The 18,771-nt window shown below is 42.6% G+C and overlaps 1 protein-coding gene across 1 annotated transcript in view; it reads right to left on the bottom strand.

The window, feature by feature from the left end:
* Window positions 1-18,771, bottom strand: part of VDR (vitamin D receptor) — a 161,138-nt gene that overhangs the window by 85,689 nt on the left and 56,678 nt on the right. The window contains exon 2 of the mRNA XM_075591684.1: window positions 1,256-1,406. Coding sequence (XP_075447799.1) covers window positions 1,256-1,404 — 149 coding nt within the window. The 5' untranslated portion in view covers window positions 1,405-1,406. The remainder of the gene's footprint in view (window positions 1-1,255; window positions 1,407-18,771) is intronic.

Raw genomic sequence — 18,771 nt, 5'->3', positions numbered from 1 at the left:
ATTATTGCTTTGTGTATGGCTCTTGCTTGCTTTTGGAGTTTGAAAGGGTTGGAGGCAATTTGCACTTATAGTCAAGGTTGTAGGGGTCCATATAACTAATAGAAAAAGGAATTTATATACAAAGAAGTCAAGCAGCAATCTGCACTGCTCAACTTAAAAAATAGAAATGTATCTTTTAGATCTTGCTGAACCCACATAATATTTTGATAAAAAAACTACCACCGAGTGCCAAAAAAGTCACTGAAGTGAAGTTTAGGATTTGAAAAAACAAACAAAAAAAATGTATGCAAGGACTACAAGTTTGCATTATATTATGAATTTAACAAATACTAGTGTAACCCCCCTTTGGGATTACTAGGGATTCAAAGGGTTAACTGTGGGCCCACACATTGTGCTGGAGTGACTCAGCAGAAGTTAAGCCCTGCCCCCTTCTGCCTGGAGACAGTGACATCAGACTAGGCAATAAATAATAAGGGGGAAGCTTCTGGAACTCAGATCCCTGGAGGAGTTGAAGAAAAAGGATCTCACTGTGAATACAGTATGTATATAAGTTGCTATGTTTAGGATAGGGTAAGGTCCCTTTTATTTATTTATAGTTAGGGAGAGTGCACTGTTAGATAACGTCCCACAGCAGATGATCGAATACTACCTTCTAAGTTCACCGAGAGACATCCAGAGGGGGCTCCACATGTCACAGCTCCTACACATATTTGGAGCAGCCCCATCGGAGAGTCCATTGCTGGATTTCATCCAGAAGGCCACGTAGTGGCAGGCCACCCCAAGATGGGGAGGCTGATCACAGAGGGAGTAGTACCAGGCCCGCCAGGGGCCCCAGTGGACATGGGGCACTACCAGTGCTACAGAGCAGAGGGACTCTGTATGTAAAATAAGAACCATTAAGCCTCAGCACCTTCCTAGTGAGCAGAGATAGGGGCAGCTAGGGAAGTCGTGCAAACAGTATAGCCAAGAGGGACATTCAATTGGATATACATGATGCACTGAACATACAGTATCAAATGTGAGAAGGTGTATAAAAGATAATAAAGCTACTGTTTGACTGAATAAAGTTCATGGCGCCAATCAGTGCTTATCAATGCCCAGCCTGCATGAAGCCTGCACACTGAACAAGGTAACGCATCCTGAGTAGCCAATATTCCAGACACTGATGTAAACTCCCTAAGAACCGGACAGGGAGCGTTACACTATTGTAAGCTATGGCACATTGGAACAATTTTTAAACAAATCAGTAACTCACCTGAAGAAACCTTTGCAGCCCTCACATGTCATGGCGTTGAAGTGGAAGCCTGTAGCTTTGTCTCCGCAGACCCCACATATCCGAGGTACATTCTTATCAAACTCCATATCAACATCAGGGATCAATGTACTTGCTGCCATAAATTCCATGACTAAAAAGGTGCGAGAAAACACAATCTGTAATATTATACCTCCAACATGGAAATGTGACATTAAACATTGAAGCACCATCATCAAAATGAATCTCCTTAAAGAAAGCTGTATAAAATCAACTGCTCATTAACATTTTTCTGCAGAAGCTCATTTTAAATCTCCCAAAGAAGTTAATTCTGATTCTGATAAAGTGCAATTTATTACTATAACTGGTGTTGCAAGGGCCACGTTTATGGCTTTCAAACATACATTTCATGTCACTTGCAAGGTTCCTGTCTTGAGCCCAGCATTTGTTTGCATATACCCACACACTGCCAAAGGAACAGCGATGCAACACTGGGTTAAAACTTAAAATGCCCCCCCGCCCCCACTGGCAGCAAACATTATGGTTTAACCAGACGTGCTCTCTTTTTGTTATCATAACACAATTTATTCTGCACGGTGGTCTACTTCATGGACCTTATGATTTGTAAAAGTGATTTCCTCTATACTGTAAACACTGGTTTCACAGAAATGTAAAAAAATTCTGTAGCCAACATAGTCATTAATGATATCTAATGCCAATCACGTCTGGAAAGTAGTTGGCAAATCTGAACACCGGTCATTCCCCTCATAACAATTATAGCTATGTGTGCGACAATGAACCAAAAAGAGTTTTTGAGATCAATGCCACTTCCGCTACAAAAGCTGTTACTTGAACAGCTCTTGTGAATCTAGCATATTGCAGACCGTTCTCAATAAGAGGCAGAAGAAAATACAATGCTTTGGTACAATACAGGAGTGTAGGAACTATATTTTGGGTTGGGGTTCTGTACACACAAAATCAGTGACATAAATACCTGCACATTAATATAATGTAAAAATGTACAAACCCGAGGGGAGGGAGGCGGAAAACCCCACACACCCATACTTCCAGCTCCCATGGTACTGTACATTATTAATGATTTCGAATTGTACAGTATAAAACACATCAGTGCAAAATGATCTGTGGGAAGCTCTAAAACTAGAGATCATTTAAAATGACCAAATTCACCTTTAAAAAACAATGCTTAGCACAGATTGTGTGTTGACATTTCTCGTTGTTTCCATTAGGATTTATTCTCAGCTACATTTGCAAGATCAAAAAAAAAAAAATCTTGGATAAATTGACCAATTCAGCTTTGCAAACTCCCAAAACTCACTGTGCTTCTATTTGAACATGGCCGTAAATTACATTATTTTATTATTCGATTTTGCCAGCCATGTATCTACTGCTTTACTGCAAAGACAACTTATGATACATGGGAAGGACAGTAAAATCAAGGTAAAAAAGGGAATAATTGCCCTTTAGACATGTACACAGTATACAGATGTAGCACAGCTTAGTGTCCTCATTGCTGCGGTCGTGGCACAGCTGGATTAACGCTGCGGGGCGTCTCATTGAGAAGCATGGACTCCCCGCAGCTCCAAATCGCGGCAGGCACTGTCCCGGGCAGCAGCGCCGCAGACTTCTTCTTGTTCGTCTGCGGCACCGAGGACAAGAAGTCTTGCTACATCTGTTGGTGGTAATTAAAAGCCCTCAGTGACAGGGCATTTAATATTTACAGATTTAGTAAAAGTTGCTTAGGTGTCTTGAGGCTTAGCACCCTTTAGTAAATCTGGCCCAATGTGTTGATATGCTTCTTTGAGAAGATAGATTGTCATTTTGATAACCCCATGTATTTGTTTAAAGAAAAATGGACAGAGAGGGGAAAAAGTGTGCTACCTTTTTGTTTGTTTGTTTATTAAATCACATTCTCCATACTCTTGGTATTCGTAACAAAGCTTTATCCTGGATCTCCTCTTACCTCTCCCATCGTACCTTCAGTGTCTCTTCTGCTAACACCTCCTCCTCCTCTATAGATCTCTTTGTGGGCGTACCCCAGGGCTCTGTCCTGGGACCTATTCTCTTTTCTCTCTACACACTCTCTCTAGGTGACCTAATCACATCTCTTGGGTTCAAATATCACCTCTATGCGGACGACACACAAATATACTTTTCAACCCCTGACCTTATACCTGCTGTACAGACCACAGTTTCTGAATGTCTCTCTGCTATATCATTCTGGATGGCCCTCCGCCGATTTAAACTTAACATGTCAAAAACAGAGCTCCTCATATTTAATCCCATATTTAATCCCAAACCTGGCCCTACTACCTCCTTTCACATTACTGTTGGAAGTACTATCATACACCCAGTAGCACAAGCACACTGCCTAGGGGTCATACTCAATTCCTCTCTCACATTCAAAAGGTAGCTAAAACCTGTCGTTTTTTTCCTCCCCAATATTACAAAGATACAGTACGCCCTTTCCTCTGTTGCTCGACTGCTAAAACTCTGACTCAGGCACTCATTCTCTCCCGTCTCAATTACTGTAACCTCCTGCTGTCCGACCTTCCTGCCTCTCACCTATCTCCCCTACAATCTATGGCTGCTGCCAGAATCACTCTACTCTTTCCTAAATCTGTCTCAGCATCTCCCCTATTGAAATCAAATCCTGTATCACACACTCAATTCTCCTCCTCACTTTTAAAGCTTTACACTCTTCTACTCCTCCTTACATCTCAACCCTAATTTCTCGCATGCACTATCCCGACTCTTGCGTTCTGCTCAAGGATGTCTTCTCTCTACCCCCCTTTGTATCTAAACCCTCTCCCTCCTTAAACCTTTCTCATTGTGCCCCACACCTCTGGAATGCCCTTCCCCTCAATATCAGACTAGCACACTCTCTATCCATCTTTAAGACCCACCTTAAAACACACCTGCTTAACGAAGCATATGAGTAGCTCTGTGGCTGATACTTTACACCTCAAATATAAACTTTGGCCCCTTACCAGAACACCCTTCTACTGTCTCTGTATGTTCGTCCTACTTACCACTTAGATTGTAAGATCTTTGGAGCAGGGCCTCCTTTTCCTAAGTGTTACTTTTATGTCTGAAGCACTTTTTCCCATTATGTGTTATCTGTATTATTTGTTATTTATATGATTGTCGCGTGTATTACTGATGAGAAGCACTATGTACATTAATAGTGCTATATAAATAAAGACATACATACAAATAATGAAAGTAGTTACTGCTTTTAAGAAAAATAAGAAAAATTTAAAAAAAAAACATTGTTTAAAACGTGATAGTGTTCTTGAATTATTAATGCAAATGTAGAGTTTTGGGCAGAGTTCAAAGTTCTAGAACTAGTATTGGTTGTGGAGAAAAGTAGATTCGGTGTAGGTTGTGATACTTTTTAGTGGACCAATCTAGAGTTTTTCATAGATTAAGTTCTAGGGCAGGGTTGCACAAACTTTTCCCCGTGCGCACCCCTGCCTGCTCTCCTCCGCGCCACGTGACCCTGCGGCGTCATTTGACGCCGGGTTACCATGACGACTCATCACTGGAAGGAAAGTGTGTTACAGAGGCCTCGCGCGGTCCCCCAGCATTACATTTAAATGCCTGGGGGAAGAGCGCTGGACCTCTATAACTGAGCCCCCCCCAAAATGGCGTGCCCCCCAGGTGCTGCACCCCTGTTTTAGGGTACAGTATCTTTCGAAAGCCTCATAGGTTTTTTCTTCAAGTGTACTGTCTGACAGAGAGAAAGTGACTTGCCCAAGGTAATGCAAAACAGACATTTAAACAAGATCTCCTACTTTGAAGTAGGGCGCCGTAAACACAATGTTGTTTAGTTTACATGAATTAATAATCTTACAAAATGGCGTCTATTAAAAAGGTTCTTCCTACTCATTTTTTGTAGCCCCCATTTTTTTTTTTACAGGGTGGGAACCCGGGGTCCTCTGAACCAAACACCCATATTTTCAGCTCCGGGAACCCCAGTTCCCAAAATACTAACCGGTGAAGTGACAGTTTAAATCTCCCTCAGGGGAAACAAAATGGATGCCAAATCTTGGGGCAGTAGGAAGCAACCTCATCAGTGGTTTTTGGCTTCCTTTTGGATGGTCATATAAACCCACTTTAAAAACTAGGAACTACTGTACTGTACAGTAATACCGGTAACTTCACCATAAAGTACCACAGAAACCAGAGGGTCGGTGGACATGAAAATAATGAGTTTAACCCCAGTTCTAATCCTGTAAAAAAACAGGGAGGCTAATTAGGGTGGATTGATCCTTTAATCAGTTTGCAGCTTAAGATCCCTCTGCTAATTACTACAAAAAGGTACATCACCTTTATGATCATTGTTTACTGCATAAAAATGTGTGTGTCCAAGTGCATCTTTGTACGTCTGCATCCAGTATGTGCATTTTGTCCGCATATTTGCGTGTTTGTGTTCTTCGTTTGCTGTATATACAGTGCAGAGCTGTGAAGTGAAGCCTAACCACCAGTCTGCGACATGCACAACTTGCTCAGCCTGTTTTGAGAAGGGGAAGAAAAATATTGCTTTGCAAATTCTATTCTGCAATTGTCTTTCCAAAATCTGTGTCTTTCCTCGTGATCAGTACGTCAATGTAGTAATACACCTTTGTTTTTTCTTCAAAGCATATCTGAATTGGTAGATTTCCTGTAGCATGCTATAGAGAGATCCCTGATTCATGAAATACTTATTGTGTGTGGTCTTGTGATTTTCAAATGAATCAATGGCCCTCAAGCAATGTCATTGCCAAAAATGCAAAATGTATTATATGGCTTCTGAAAACTGGGGTTCCTGTAGGTAAGAGCTAGGTAGTTTTACTCTAAGATTTCTTGATTCATATAGATTTTAAAAAAAACAAAAAAAACTACATGGGTCATTTAACCTAAAGATAAAAATGTGTGTGTTTGTGTTTCTAGTTGGCAAGAGGATAAATGAACCATGGCTTTAAGATGGAAAGTCTGGTCAAGACTTCATCAACCTTATATTGACATCATAAAGTTCCTTGTAAAATTCATATTGCCTAGATGTTGCGTCTTTCACCAGTTTTAATGACGTTCCCCACAACAAAACCCAGAGCCTTGAAATACTCTCAAAACATTCCCCAAAGGGAATTCACCTGCTATATATTTGAATAAAGAAAAATGATGTTCTGTTTTATTGATGTTTGTATAATAGGGTGACCATTTTCTCCCAGTGAAAAACCGGGACAACTGTCGCGCATGCGCGAATGGCCTGCACCGACCACGCATGCACCCAATCAGCTCTTGTCGGCCTCATATGCGCAATCAGCTCTTGTCGGCCTCGCAAGCGCAATTGGCGTGGTCCGTGCGCGGTCCTATCTGGCTGTTCGCGCATGTGCAGGATCAGCTCTTGCCAGCTGTCCATGCGCAATTGGCTCATCACGCATGCGCCAACGACAAACAAAACAACCGGGATGTTTTGGCACTTTTTTTAAAAGTCGTCAAGACACCGGGACACAATGCCAAAAACTGGGACAATCCCGGAAAAAAAACGGGACATCTGGTCACCCTATTGTATAATGACCTACAGCCCTATTACTCTGATATTGTTAATGAAGCTGTAAGCCATTCATACCGATGGGGGTATTTAGGCATGTTGGGTAATGTTTAGTAATGTGGGAGTGGGCGCCAAAGGAGGGGTTAACCCCTTGTTTGCATTAGGTACGGCATTGCTGACTAGCCTCTTTTGCATGCAAGGGGTTGATACTTACTTTGAGTGGTGTGTATATATTAACCTCTTGGTAGCACTTATTGGATAGCTGCGATTTCGGCTACTCGGATTATTAACGACATATATGTTTAGTTTATGTATGTTGTTTATGGTAAACCCTTTATGCCTGAAGGCCACCCTTTCCAATGCATTGGAAGTCTCAAGCATCAAAGGGGTTATTTTATTTTCTGCCATTAGTTTGTTATAATAAATCCTATTACATATATATATATATATATATATATATATATATATATATATATATATATAAAATTTATTTTTTGTTATTTGTATGTGTTTTGCACTGGATTTTTTGCCATTGGGATAATTAACACAGTTATCGCGTATATATAATTTATAGCAAACAATGCATCAAATCGAATTAAATATCCCACGTTACATTTTTGACACAACACAGATTATTACCAATTTAGCAACCCTCAATAAATCTAGACTGTTGTCTCCCACACAGTGCTGCTACCTGTAGTTTGATGTTAGTTTGTCCATGATAAGTAGAAAGCATAAGTTAACAGCAGTTTAGACAACAATAAAAGGGTAAGCAAATAGTATTTTCTATATTTCCTCTATTATGAACTTTGATTTCAGTTCTTTAGTGTATTAAACAGGATTTTCTGGGACAGGTGATTTTGATTTGCAACATTTAAAGTCTTAAGTGAGTGATGATATTGCAATGCATATCTATTGTCTATATGGTGTAGTCAAGTCAACTGCTCCATCTCAGTTTTGTTTTGTCTGAATGGTCTTGTTAGATGATGGTATTGCAGTGTAAATTCAGATGCATCTTTTCTCTTCCTCAGCTGAGAACATTTCATACCATCTGATAACAGATATTATATTACCAAGATACATTTTCCATTTTTTTATTCTTTATTAATACCTGCTTGTAAAAGAAATGTGCAGAGGTACACACAGGGAAACAGTTTTGGGGGAATTAAAACATGTCTTTATTCAGCCTTAAACAAGGCAAAGCATACAAAAATAATAATAATAAACAAATAAACAGCCTATCCCTGTGTAAGGGCTAACTCACTTCCCCAGTACCTATCTGCAAGGCTGGGGGGATAAGCCCCTTACCATCCTATCAACCCAAAGTCTAAAGAGGTACCTCAAAGCAGGAGCTCTCCGTGTCAGTATCTGAGTCTGATTGGTGTCCGGTGAAGTACCAGCCTCAGGTGAGTTCCAGGGTCTGCTGTCCTGGAATTGAGGCCTGCAGGCCTTGTGTCTTGATGTCAGCACACAATCCTCATGCGTGCTCAAGAGTCACCACCTTCTTGGTCACCACAGTTGTGACTGTGCTCAGCAGTCTTTTTGTGCAATTTCCCACAGGAGGCTTTTCAACAGGTTCGATCAGCCAGGTGGAGACTGGTTAATTGTCTTTAGCTGCAATTAACCAGCTCCCTCCTGGATTCCTCAGACCACTGAGGCTCCGTAACATAACTAAAGGTTGGTGCCATGCAAGCCACAAAGCTATTGCATTGCCTCTCCCTTCCCAAGCCCGCCATGGCCAATACCCACACCATCACCCACATCTACATGAGCTGGTGAGGACATCCCACTGATTTACATATTTTAACCATAACACAGGGAGAGAGGATGGGAACTTGTCTGGGCAGGAGCTGCTAACAAAGTGTTTCCCCTACATAGTTCCAACCTCCTTAACTGACTTCTAAGACCTGCTCTGGAAGATTATTCAACCCCCTAGCAACATACATTAACTCCTTCACCACCTTCCGGCTCCTCATCAATGGAGTCATTTGGCCCATTCCTAATCAGTCCATGTACCTTGCTTTTGTTTAACCTTTATAGACTACTAACAAATCCTCAATCTGCAGGTAGATAGCGGTATGGTAAAGAAAGGCACAATTTCCAAATGTACAACACCAAAAGATTTGCAAATATATACTCACACAAAAGATATTTCTTATCCCACTAATGCTGTACATTCCCCTTGCTGACTCAAGTACAATATGCCTGACTCAAGCTATTCCATTGCAACCAACTGCTCTCAGAAATGAGTCAATACACCACAGAATTTAACCTCTAAGATTTCTGATATTTCAGCTTGATTCACGGATGTCTGTGACATATCAGTATAAACACTCAATGATTGATTGGTCCATTGAAAGTCTCCTGTCCTCTCCATTTAATGTACTTCAAAAAATAAATGTAATTATGTTTGCCAGACAACAGGGCTCTTCAACTGGCAGCCGCAAGCCAGATGCGGCCTTCAATGGCTCTTGAAGTGTCCCTTGGACTGTTTGCTTCTTCTCATTTCATTGTAGTTAGTTAGACAGCGAAGTGCAATTTTGTTCACATTACCACCCACTTGAAAAGTAATGTACATATACTATATATGGTACAGATGTTAAAAATTATTATACTTAAACATTTTGCAAGCATTTATATGTACTGTACAGTATTTAAATTATCCTCAATTAGATTACAATACTCTTGTGACTCTTCCATTCCAAATCTATTTTTCATATTCAGCCCCTTTGGAAAACTGGTTGAACAGCCCTGCAACATAATAATGAGCCATAGCGATCCCTACAATTATGAATTACCATATTTAGACTATATCGGATTAACACCCCTATTACCTCTACCAGTCCCGGAACAATCCTTACCCAGAAACGTTTAAACATGACGGCGACAATATTTTTCTAGATGTGATAGCTCAAGATCTACTGTTCAAAAGAGTAGAATAAACAGAGGAATACATTTTTAAAAATATATATATTTATTTGCTGAGCAAACTGCATTACTGGAGACTCTGCATTGAATATATCAGAGAAGGACACATGCTGAATGCAGTAAGGGTCTGAAACAATGAGCGCAAAAATAAATAAATAGGCAATTCAGGCACGTTCTGAGAGTAGTGCTGAATTGTACTGAGCAGTCACTGTGATGCAGTATGCAATATGAATAGTAAATAAAAGCCTTTTATTCGCTTAATAAAAATAGTATGAATAAAGGGATCATGTATCAATAATCCATGACCTGTCCCTGAGAACCACTACCTTTCAAAAAACTCCCTTTAATATAAGTAACGCATTCGCGGGAAAATAGCATATTGTATTTCATATAGAGCTCCTCACTAATATCTTGAGGGCTACTATCCATATGGCACAATCGCTTGAAGTCCAGTAAAGCTCATACGGTCTGTTTACACCTTAATATGGCAACCGACACTAAATAATACCTTTTACTAAAACAAATATGGTGTAGTGGAAACAAATATACAGTACCGCCAACCAAAATGCACTAAGTGTGCACGAGCTAAATTATGGCAGTAAATACAAATGGCTATAGTTTGTCTGATGATAAAACAATACATCTTGTAAAAGATAAATAACTCAGCTATGCGTATGGAAGTGGCGTACACCATGCGTATTCAATTGATGAGTATCTATCAAAGTACTGATGGTACTACTAATAGCTACAGTATGACTGTAGCTATTAGTAGTACCATCAGTACTTTGATAGATATTTGTATTTACTGCAATAATTTAGCTTGTGCCATATGGATAGTAGCCCTCAAGATATTAGTGAGGGGCGCTATATGAAATACAATATGCTATTTTCCCGCTAATGCGTTACCTATATTAATAGGAGTTTCTTTAAAGGTAGTGGGTCTCAGGGACAGGTCATGAATTATTGATACCTGATCCCTTTATTCATAGTATTTTTAATAAGCAAATAAAAGGCTTTTATTCACTATTCATATTGAATACTACAGTAAATCACAGTGAGTGCATTCAGTAGGGTACTTTCTCTCCTTTTCATGGTATCTTTGCTTGCCCTACATTGCACCTCAGTGTATTTGTATATGTTTTTCTTCTGTTAGGCAGATGCAGACTCCCTTTCCATTTCCCTTACCCCATTTTTGTACTGTGCAGCGCAAGCTATTTATCTTGAAAAGGAACATTTCACCATAGGTATAAATAGGTGTTTAGAAACCCGGCTCTGCAATGCAACCCTAGTGAAAAATAAGTGGCATCTGAAAGCAGGATTTTCACTCAATGAGAGCATAAAAATGACCTTTAGCCACAAAGATAAATGGACTCATTAAAAAATAAATAAAAGAACAATAAAGAAAAGGCCTGAGAAGTACACCTGCCAGCAATCTCACACATAAAAAAATCTACTTCTGGTATCATGTGTACAGGTGAACTGAAAATAGATGCCACAATTGGAGGAAATTTGAATAGTTCTTTACCCTCCCCCCAAAAAGTGCACGTATCCCTTAAGGCAAGCTGACGTGCCTAAGAAAAATGTAAAACCATGTGCTGTTTATTTTTCTGTACGAACTGAGCTCTTTCCAGTAATTCCACATTGTCAGCAAACACCCCACCCCTCAATCTAACAACAACAACTCAGTAAAGAATTCAGGGAGCTGACAAAGTCCATAGAAAGAGATTAGCTATCAAAGTTTGTTCAATTCTCACTCTCTGGACCCTATGCAATATGAGATGAAGCCTCTTCCTTGTGCTGCAAAACACTTGAATGCTATTTATATAAGTGAAGCTGAACTCTTCTCCAGCACTGGGAAGTAGCTTCACATCATATTGAATAAGGACCTCAGGTCCAATCCTTCATCAGCCAAGTTTCCCTAGTTAAGTCACTAAATAGCTGCTTCCCACATGGCTATGTCTGCATGCATGTATGCAACTGCAGTAGTTGGGTTGAAATGGCCAGAGAAGAGCGTGCTTTTTACACCAGTAAAGAAACAATTCTTGAATCAATTTTCAAAATATGTTTCCTAACAGCTCACTAGAATTGCTTTTAAGATTTTCAGAACCCAGGGCAACCATCACTGTGCATTGCATTTGTAATGCTTTAATGGTAGCCACGTCTATATCAGGTGAAACTCCCCTAGTAACAAAGTGTCAATAATGTATATGTCCCTAATAATAAATACAGTATATCTCTATGTGCCCAATACGATTAAAATAAAAATGATATATATTACACCAAGTCACTATACTGTACAGTACTTGCAGAAATACAGGCAGCAAGGGTTGTGTCTATGCACATGACGGTCTATGGAACACATAGGCTATGCGTGTCATTGAAATTCAAATTCCAACTTAGAGGTGGCAAGAGGGGCAGAGTGGGCAGAGTTTCTCACATGAGGCAAAACACAGAATAAGTGAGAAGGGACCTTGGCCAGTGGAATTTCACCTGCAGGAAGAGTTATCCGCTTGAAGTACAGTATGCGCGGTCTATGGAACGTGCATGTGTTGTCTATGGAACGCATATGTCAGTAATTTAATGTAGGTGCATGCGTGGTCTATGGAACGCATATGCGGGTCATTTGGTAATGACAGTTCTCTTGATTAGAAACTTGAAAATTGGGTGGCAGTGATGAAAGGGGTGTGATGTACTATGATATTCGAGTCGATCATGTAGTTGGTATGTAGGTTCATCTTGTTTTCGGAGTTGGTTTGTCCATACTGGTAATAGTAATGGGGCAAGTACTCAGGCAGAGACAGGTACATGCGTTGGAGCAGGTACTCGCGTTGGAGCAGGTCGATAGAATGTAGGTTAATCTAGTTTTTGGAGTTGGTTGGTCCGTACTGGAAATTATAGTCGGTCAGGCACTCAAGTTGGAGCAGGTACTCGGGTGGAGTCAGATTGGAGGGACCGGTTTGGGAAGGTCTATTATTCAATCTCTTGGTCCCAACCAATCTCTTTCTCATTCGAAAATTCTCATCAAACATACCCATTCATGATGCGTGCAGTTGCGTGCAGTTCCCAGCACCAGCTCTTCTTGCCGGGATGAGGTGTTCTAATAAAGCAATCATTCATGCTTAAGTTGTGTCAAATAGAATTCTTACAACCTTCTTGGTTTGGTGTTTTTCTATAGGATGGGTATATCTTAACGATATACTCACAGCTCTCAGATAGAGTTGCATTCTTATCTGTCCTGATGCAATATATTATATAGACATGACTGCAAGCCGGTCTTGTGTGGCATGGAGTAAGCGCCATGTCTCATGCGATGCGCAGTACAAAAGTTATGAGACAGATTCCGTTAATGCATACTGTTTTTTTTTATAAAGTGTAAAACTGCAGCAGTCATTAGACAAAGGTCATTAGACAGAGATGTATACATTGTATCTTCTCTTCAAACACCTGCTTCAGACACTGTAGCATTCAGAGTATCATAGGCAAAGATATTCAGTGCGTCACCCGCTGGATACTCACTGAATAGCAAAAAGGCAAATAATAATTCAGCCTGCCACAAATGAGGCCCGGACAGCTCAGTTGCAGCTCAGTTGCAGCTCAGTTGCAGCTCAGTGCAATGAGGTGCACGGCAGGGCCGTGGGTGAGGTGCACACATTCGTGCGGCTGATGAATATAAATCATGCTTTATCTGTAGACCATTTAGGCCCATATTTCCGTTCTCCACTTAACACTTTTAGTAATGGAAATACCAGAACTGAATTACTTAACAATGCTTTGCTGGTCCCTACAAAGCTGCAAGTGCCAACAGAACAGGGCTTTTTAACTGGCCGCCTGTGGGTCAAATTGATGTGGCCCTTGAACTCTGTTCCTGCTAATTATAAACTTATCTACTGTAATTTAACCTGTAACTTACTGGTAAATTAAGTAAAGTAAATATAAATGTGTCATTATACACGCTTGCAACATGTTGAAATGTAATATTTCAAGTCTTTAAATGCATCTAAAATTACATTGCAATCAGGGTGTGGCACTTCTACTTCAAAATGTTTTCTAATCTGGCCCTTTTGGAGAACTAGTTGAAGAGCCCTGCAATAGAATGGGTTACATGTCCCTTTGTCAACCCATAAAAGCGGCCATGCAAATTGCTTAATTAAAACCTTTTATTAATTTTTTTTTAATTACTTCATAAATATACATTGCATTATTGATCTTCTTGCGTTCGAGGGGCAATGCTGTAGTGTAAAATTAACTACTATGATCAAAGTGCTATATAGTACAGTTTCTATTTTTAATTTCCTCTTTCTAAATAACAAAAATCAGGACTGGAAACTCACCTAGTGTACTCGCTACAGGGAAGTAACCTTACTCTTTGCTTTGCAGTCAGTGTATTTAACCAGCTCTGAATACAGCATTGATTATACAGTGCCAGTCAAATTCTGTACAAAACACAATCAAAAGAACTCACAGCTGTGCACTTTCTATATTTTGGTTTAATAGAGTCAAATATTTGTGTAGCCCCGTTTCCCCGTGTCTAAGGGAACTACGTGTGCGGAGTACCTGTCTGGCGTACAGGAGGCCTGATCCTCCGCACACTGGGAGCATGTGGTGATCGTGTTCTTTGGACACAGCGTCTTCACCTGGGAGGGATCCTAGCACAGTAGGATAACCCCTCGCAGGAATAATACCGGCAGTAAATAAAGGCACACACTGGTATAACCAACTATATTTACTGACACATCACTATAACACAATAATTGCACAATATATATACACCCTAGTGAGATCTTCCAAGGTACTGAGGTGCCCTGGGCACCTAACCACCCGGTGTCCACAGAGTCAAGCCCACCCAAAGTGTGTGGAGTAGCGCTACCCACTGTGTATGTGGCCATTGGTGTATGTGGTACCTGTCCTGGTCTAAGGCCAGACCAGGTCAAACAGTAGGGGGTTGATCTGTATGACCGCAGAGTGATCCCGTGAACGGGTGTCTATGAAGCCGCTGCTCCTTGCGCATCCGATCCACCTCTGAGGGAGCTTCCGCCGGAGGGTGTTCATGTAAATGTCTCTGGTAATATATGCCTGGGTCTGGTCCCAGACCGCAAGCCACCGCTCACCACGTGGCATCCTGTCACCGGTGGGCTGACACTGTTGGGTGCTTGGGGGGAAGTGTCCCTATCTATGGGGCCTTCCCTACAACACACAAGCTGGAGGAAATGGGGCCTATGGGGCAAATCTGCTCCCTGGACACAACCTGCTTTGTTGGGGTCCCTCTTCAAACTGGCGCAAAGTCCCTAGCGTGCCAAATGTATAATCTCTCTATGCTGAGGATACCAGAGCCCTATTGGCTATCAGGCCCCACATGGTGAGCAGCCCCCGGGGCTGCTGGAACCTGTAGTCCAATAGTCTCCTATGCGGAGCCTGTGTAATGGCCGCCGCGCTCTGTACTCACTGCGCATGCACATCTCCTGCATTGCGCGAACAAATAAGATGACCGCAACCACTAGAGCATTTTCCCGGTCGCACAGGGCTCTGGTACTTAGCCACCAGCTCCCCTGCACCTAAGGTAGGGGAAAGAGGGGACTCGGCTATATCCTCCCCTGGTGGAGAAACCAACGTCCCCAACAACATACAGTATATACACACAACTTTATATAATAAAAATGCATTGTGTCATATAAATTAACTGGTGCAAACTCTAAACAATATTAAATAACTAATTGAACATGGCTATAACAGACACCAACCAGCTCCGAGACAGCTGCTGAGACTCATAGTGAGGTGCCCCTAATGAATCATATGCCACTCAAGTGGGAGGTGTCTCACTCTGATGCACGCGAGTCTCTTCTGCAGTCTTCCTCTTGAGAGAGGCTGTCATTGACCGCTGGAGAAAAGGGACTTTCGAAGTAGAGTCCCAGATGCCAGGCCCTTTTCTCCAGCGGTTGGCTAGCTTGTGTTTACCGGGGATTCCTAGGTTTCATAGAAGAACAGCATCTCCGGGCCGAAGTTCCCGATAGCGGACCTTGTGGTCATACCTTCGCTTGTTGCACACGTTCAGCGTAGTCGTGGCTTTTCCCCCCAACTGATATGCGCGGTGCAGGCTGTCCTGGAGCCGTCCACATATTCGTAGTGAGTCATCGGTAGATACCCGGAGACGGATCTCCACAGGCCACAGTGCCTCTTGCCCGAACATCATAAAGTACGGCGTAAACCCTGTGGATTCGTGCCTGGTGCAGTTGTACGCATGCACTAGCGCTTCGACGTGATTGCTCCATTTGCTTTCCTGGGAGCCCAGTAGGGTGCCTAGCATATCGAGCAGGATTCAGTTGAACCTCTCCGGCAGAGCGTCTCCTTTGGATGGTATGGAGTGGTCTGAGACTTCTGGATATTGAGCAAGGTGAGGATCTCTTTGATCATCTTGCTCTCTAAATCTCTCCCTTGATCAGAGTGCATCTGATTCGGCAACCCGTAGTGGATTAAATACTTCTCCCACAGCACTTTGGCTACTGTGAGAGCTTTCTGATCCTTGGTCGGGAAAGCTTGGGCGTATCGGGTGTAGTGATCGGTCACTACCAAGACATTCCCGATGCCCTTTGAGTCTGCCTCAATGTATAAGAAAGTTCAAGGTCAAGAGCTCTTTAGGTTACCAATTGGGGCTGCAATGTGTGGGCAGTGTTTTCTTCTGTATACAACGCAGGCACTTTCCACAGTGGCGCTCTACTGACTCCCTCATTTTGGGCCAGAAGAACTGGTCTCTCACTAGGCCAAAGGTCTTGACTAGGATCAGATGCCCATGGTCATCATGAAGAGAGCGTAGAACCTGGTACTGCAGACATGGGGGCAGGACTAGTTGTCTCCTGTTGGGGTGGTTATGGTACGGGACGACCCTGTAGAGGAGACCATGCTCTATCCGGAACTTGTCCCATTCCCTCATGATGACCGCGACTGTGTCGGTAGGAGTGCGCTTCACCAATGAGGGTTTTTTCTGTTGAATGGCCTGGCATATAGCTCTAGCCAGCGGGTTACGCATCTGGTACTTTACCAAGTCTTCCATTCTAAGATGGTATCCTGGGTGATTGACATGTCCTCTGGATGGCAGTATTCCGCAGGGAGTGCCTTGGAATGACATCCCAGCGAGTCAGCTACTCTTAGTAGCCATCTTGTTCTCCACTATGGCAGCAGTCGAGCACATGGCCCGAATTCTAAGTCCAGGGATTTCTTCCCATGGGCCGTCGTCCGGTGTTGTGCTCAGTCCAGGTCCCCTGGACAGAGCATCGGCTCCAATGTTTAAACGCCTTGGCTTGTAGTTGAGGGTGAACTGGTAGTTCGAGAGTGCCGCCAGCCACATGTGGTGTCCAGTTTGGCAGATGTCAGAATATGTCAACGGGTTGTTGTCTGTCCGTACTTTGAAAGAGACTCCATATAAGTAGTCATGGACAGCTTCCGTGTACTGACTGACCCATGTGGTTGATTTGATGTGCTGGTTGTATAAAGTGTGTGCAGTTAGAACCAGAAGGAAAGGGAAGTACTGGGTAGACTAGCAGGGGTGGCTGTTTTTGGGGAGTGTGCAGTAAGTTCATTTATTTTTAAAGTGTGCTGTAATTTGAAGCCCGTAACTTTTTTTCCCCTTTCTCCTGCCTGAGGCAGAGTGGGTGTGGTTGGTTAATTGGCTGGCCTAACACATCTGCAGTGGGTGGGGTTAGTTAATTGATAAACTAACACACCTGGTGGGTGTCCCTATTTAAACAGAGGCTTGTAACGAATCCTGAGCTTGCGTGTACTGACTGATCCGTGTGGTTGATTTGAAGTGCTGGTTGTTTAGTGTGTGCAGTTAGAACCAGAAGCAGTTAAACAAGGTATAGTTTATTGATGTACAGTTTATTGTTAATACTTATAAACTTCATAGTTGCTAGAATGAGCAGGATTGAAAATGCCACTCAATGCACATCTTGCTACATGTATGTGCACTTGGAGCAGCTGTTCCAAGGAGCATACCGCTGTGAAAAGTGTGAGCGGGTGGTCTCTCTAGAGTCAGAGATTGCTGATCTGAAGAGGCAACTTGCAATATTGAGGGACATTGGCAATCTTGAAAGGGAATTAGAGCTCACTGAGCAGGCCCTTGCTTCGACTAGTGGTGCAGATGGTGGCGCTGTTAGTGAGGAGCAGGTAGGTAGCTTGGTTGCCGTTAGTGAGGAGCAGGTAGGTAGCTGGGTGACAGTTAGAAGGGGAAGCAGGGGCAATAGGGAGAGGCAGGTCGTTTCTGAGCTGACACATCCCAATAGATTTGCCGTGTTGAGTGAAGATATTGGGAATGTCGGGGCAGAAATGGCAAGGCTGGGGGAGACTAATTCCTCTAGCAGCCAGGGGAATAGTTCCTCCAGCACAATGGGGACTCAGGATGCTCAGATACAAAGAAAGATTGTGGTGGTAGGGGACTCCATTATTAGGACGGTAGATAGGGCAATCTGTTGCCTTGACCGCATGAACCGAACAGTTTGTTGTCTCCCTGGTGCTCGGGTTCGGCACATTGCGGATCGGGTAGACAGATTGTTGGGGGCGGGGGGGGCTGGGATTGACCTGGCGGTCTTGGTACACATTGGCACTAATGACAAAGTTAGAGAAAGATGGAGGGTCCTAAAAATGATTACAGGGATCAAGGCTAAAAGCTTAAGGCAAGGACCTCCAAGGTAGTATTTTCTGAAATACTACCAGTGCCATGCGCTACCGCAGGGAGACAGTCAGAGATCAGGGAGGTTAATGCATGGCTAAGAAAGTGGTGCGGGAAGGAGGGGTTTGGGTGTTTAGAGCACTGGGACTCCTTTTCTGAGAGGTGCCATCTATATTCTAGGGACGGATTGCACCTCAATGAAGAGTGATCTTCTGTGCTATGGGGGAGAATGCTAAAAAGGTTGGAGGAGATTTTAAACTAGGATGAGGGGGGAGGGGAATGAAACAGATAATGAACTAAATGGAATAGAGGAGGATACAAGGTGGTATGGAGGTAGAATGGGGGCAAGTGCGAGTTTGACAAGCAGTGAGACACCCA

This window comes from Ascaphus truei, chromosome 3 (assembly GCF_040206685.1).
Source record: "Ascaphus truei isolate aAscTru1 chromosome 3, aAscTru1.hap1, whole genome shotgun sequence".
Lineage (NCBI taxonomy): Eukaryota > Metazoa > Chordata > Amphibia > Anura > Ascaphidae > Ascaphus > Ascaphus truei.
The sequence above is the reverse complement of the archived record's forward strand: the minus strand, read 5'-3'. Positions and strand labels throughout refer to the sequence as shown.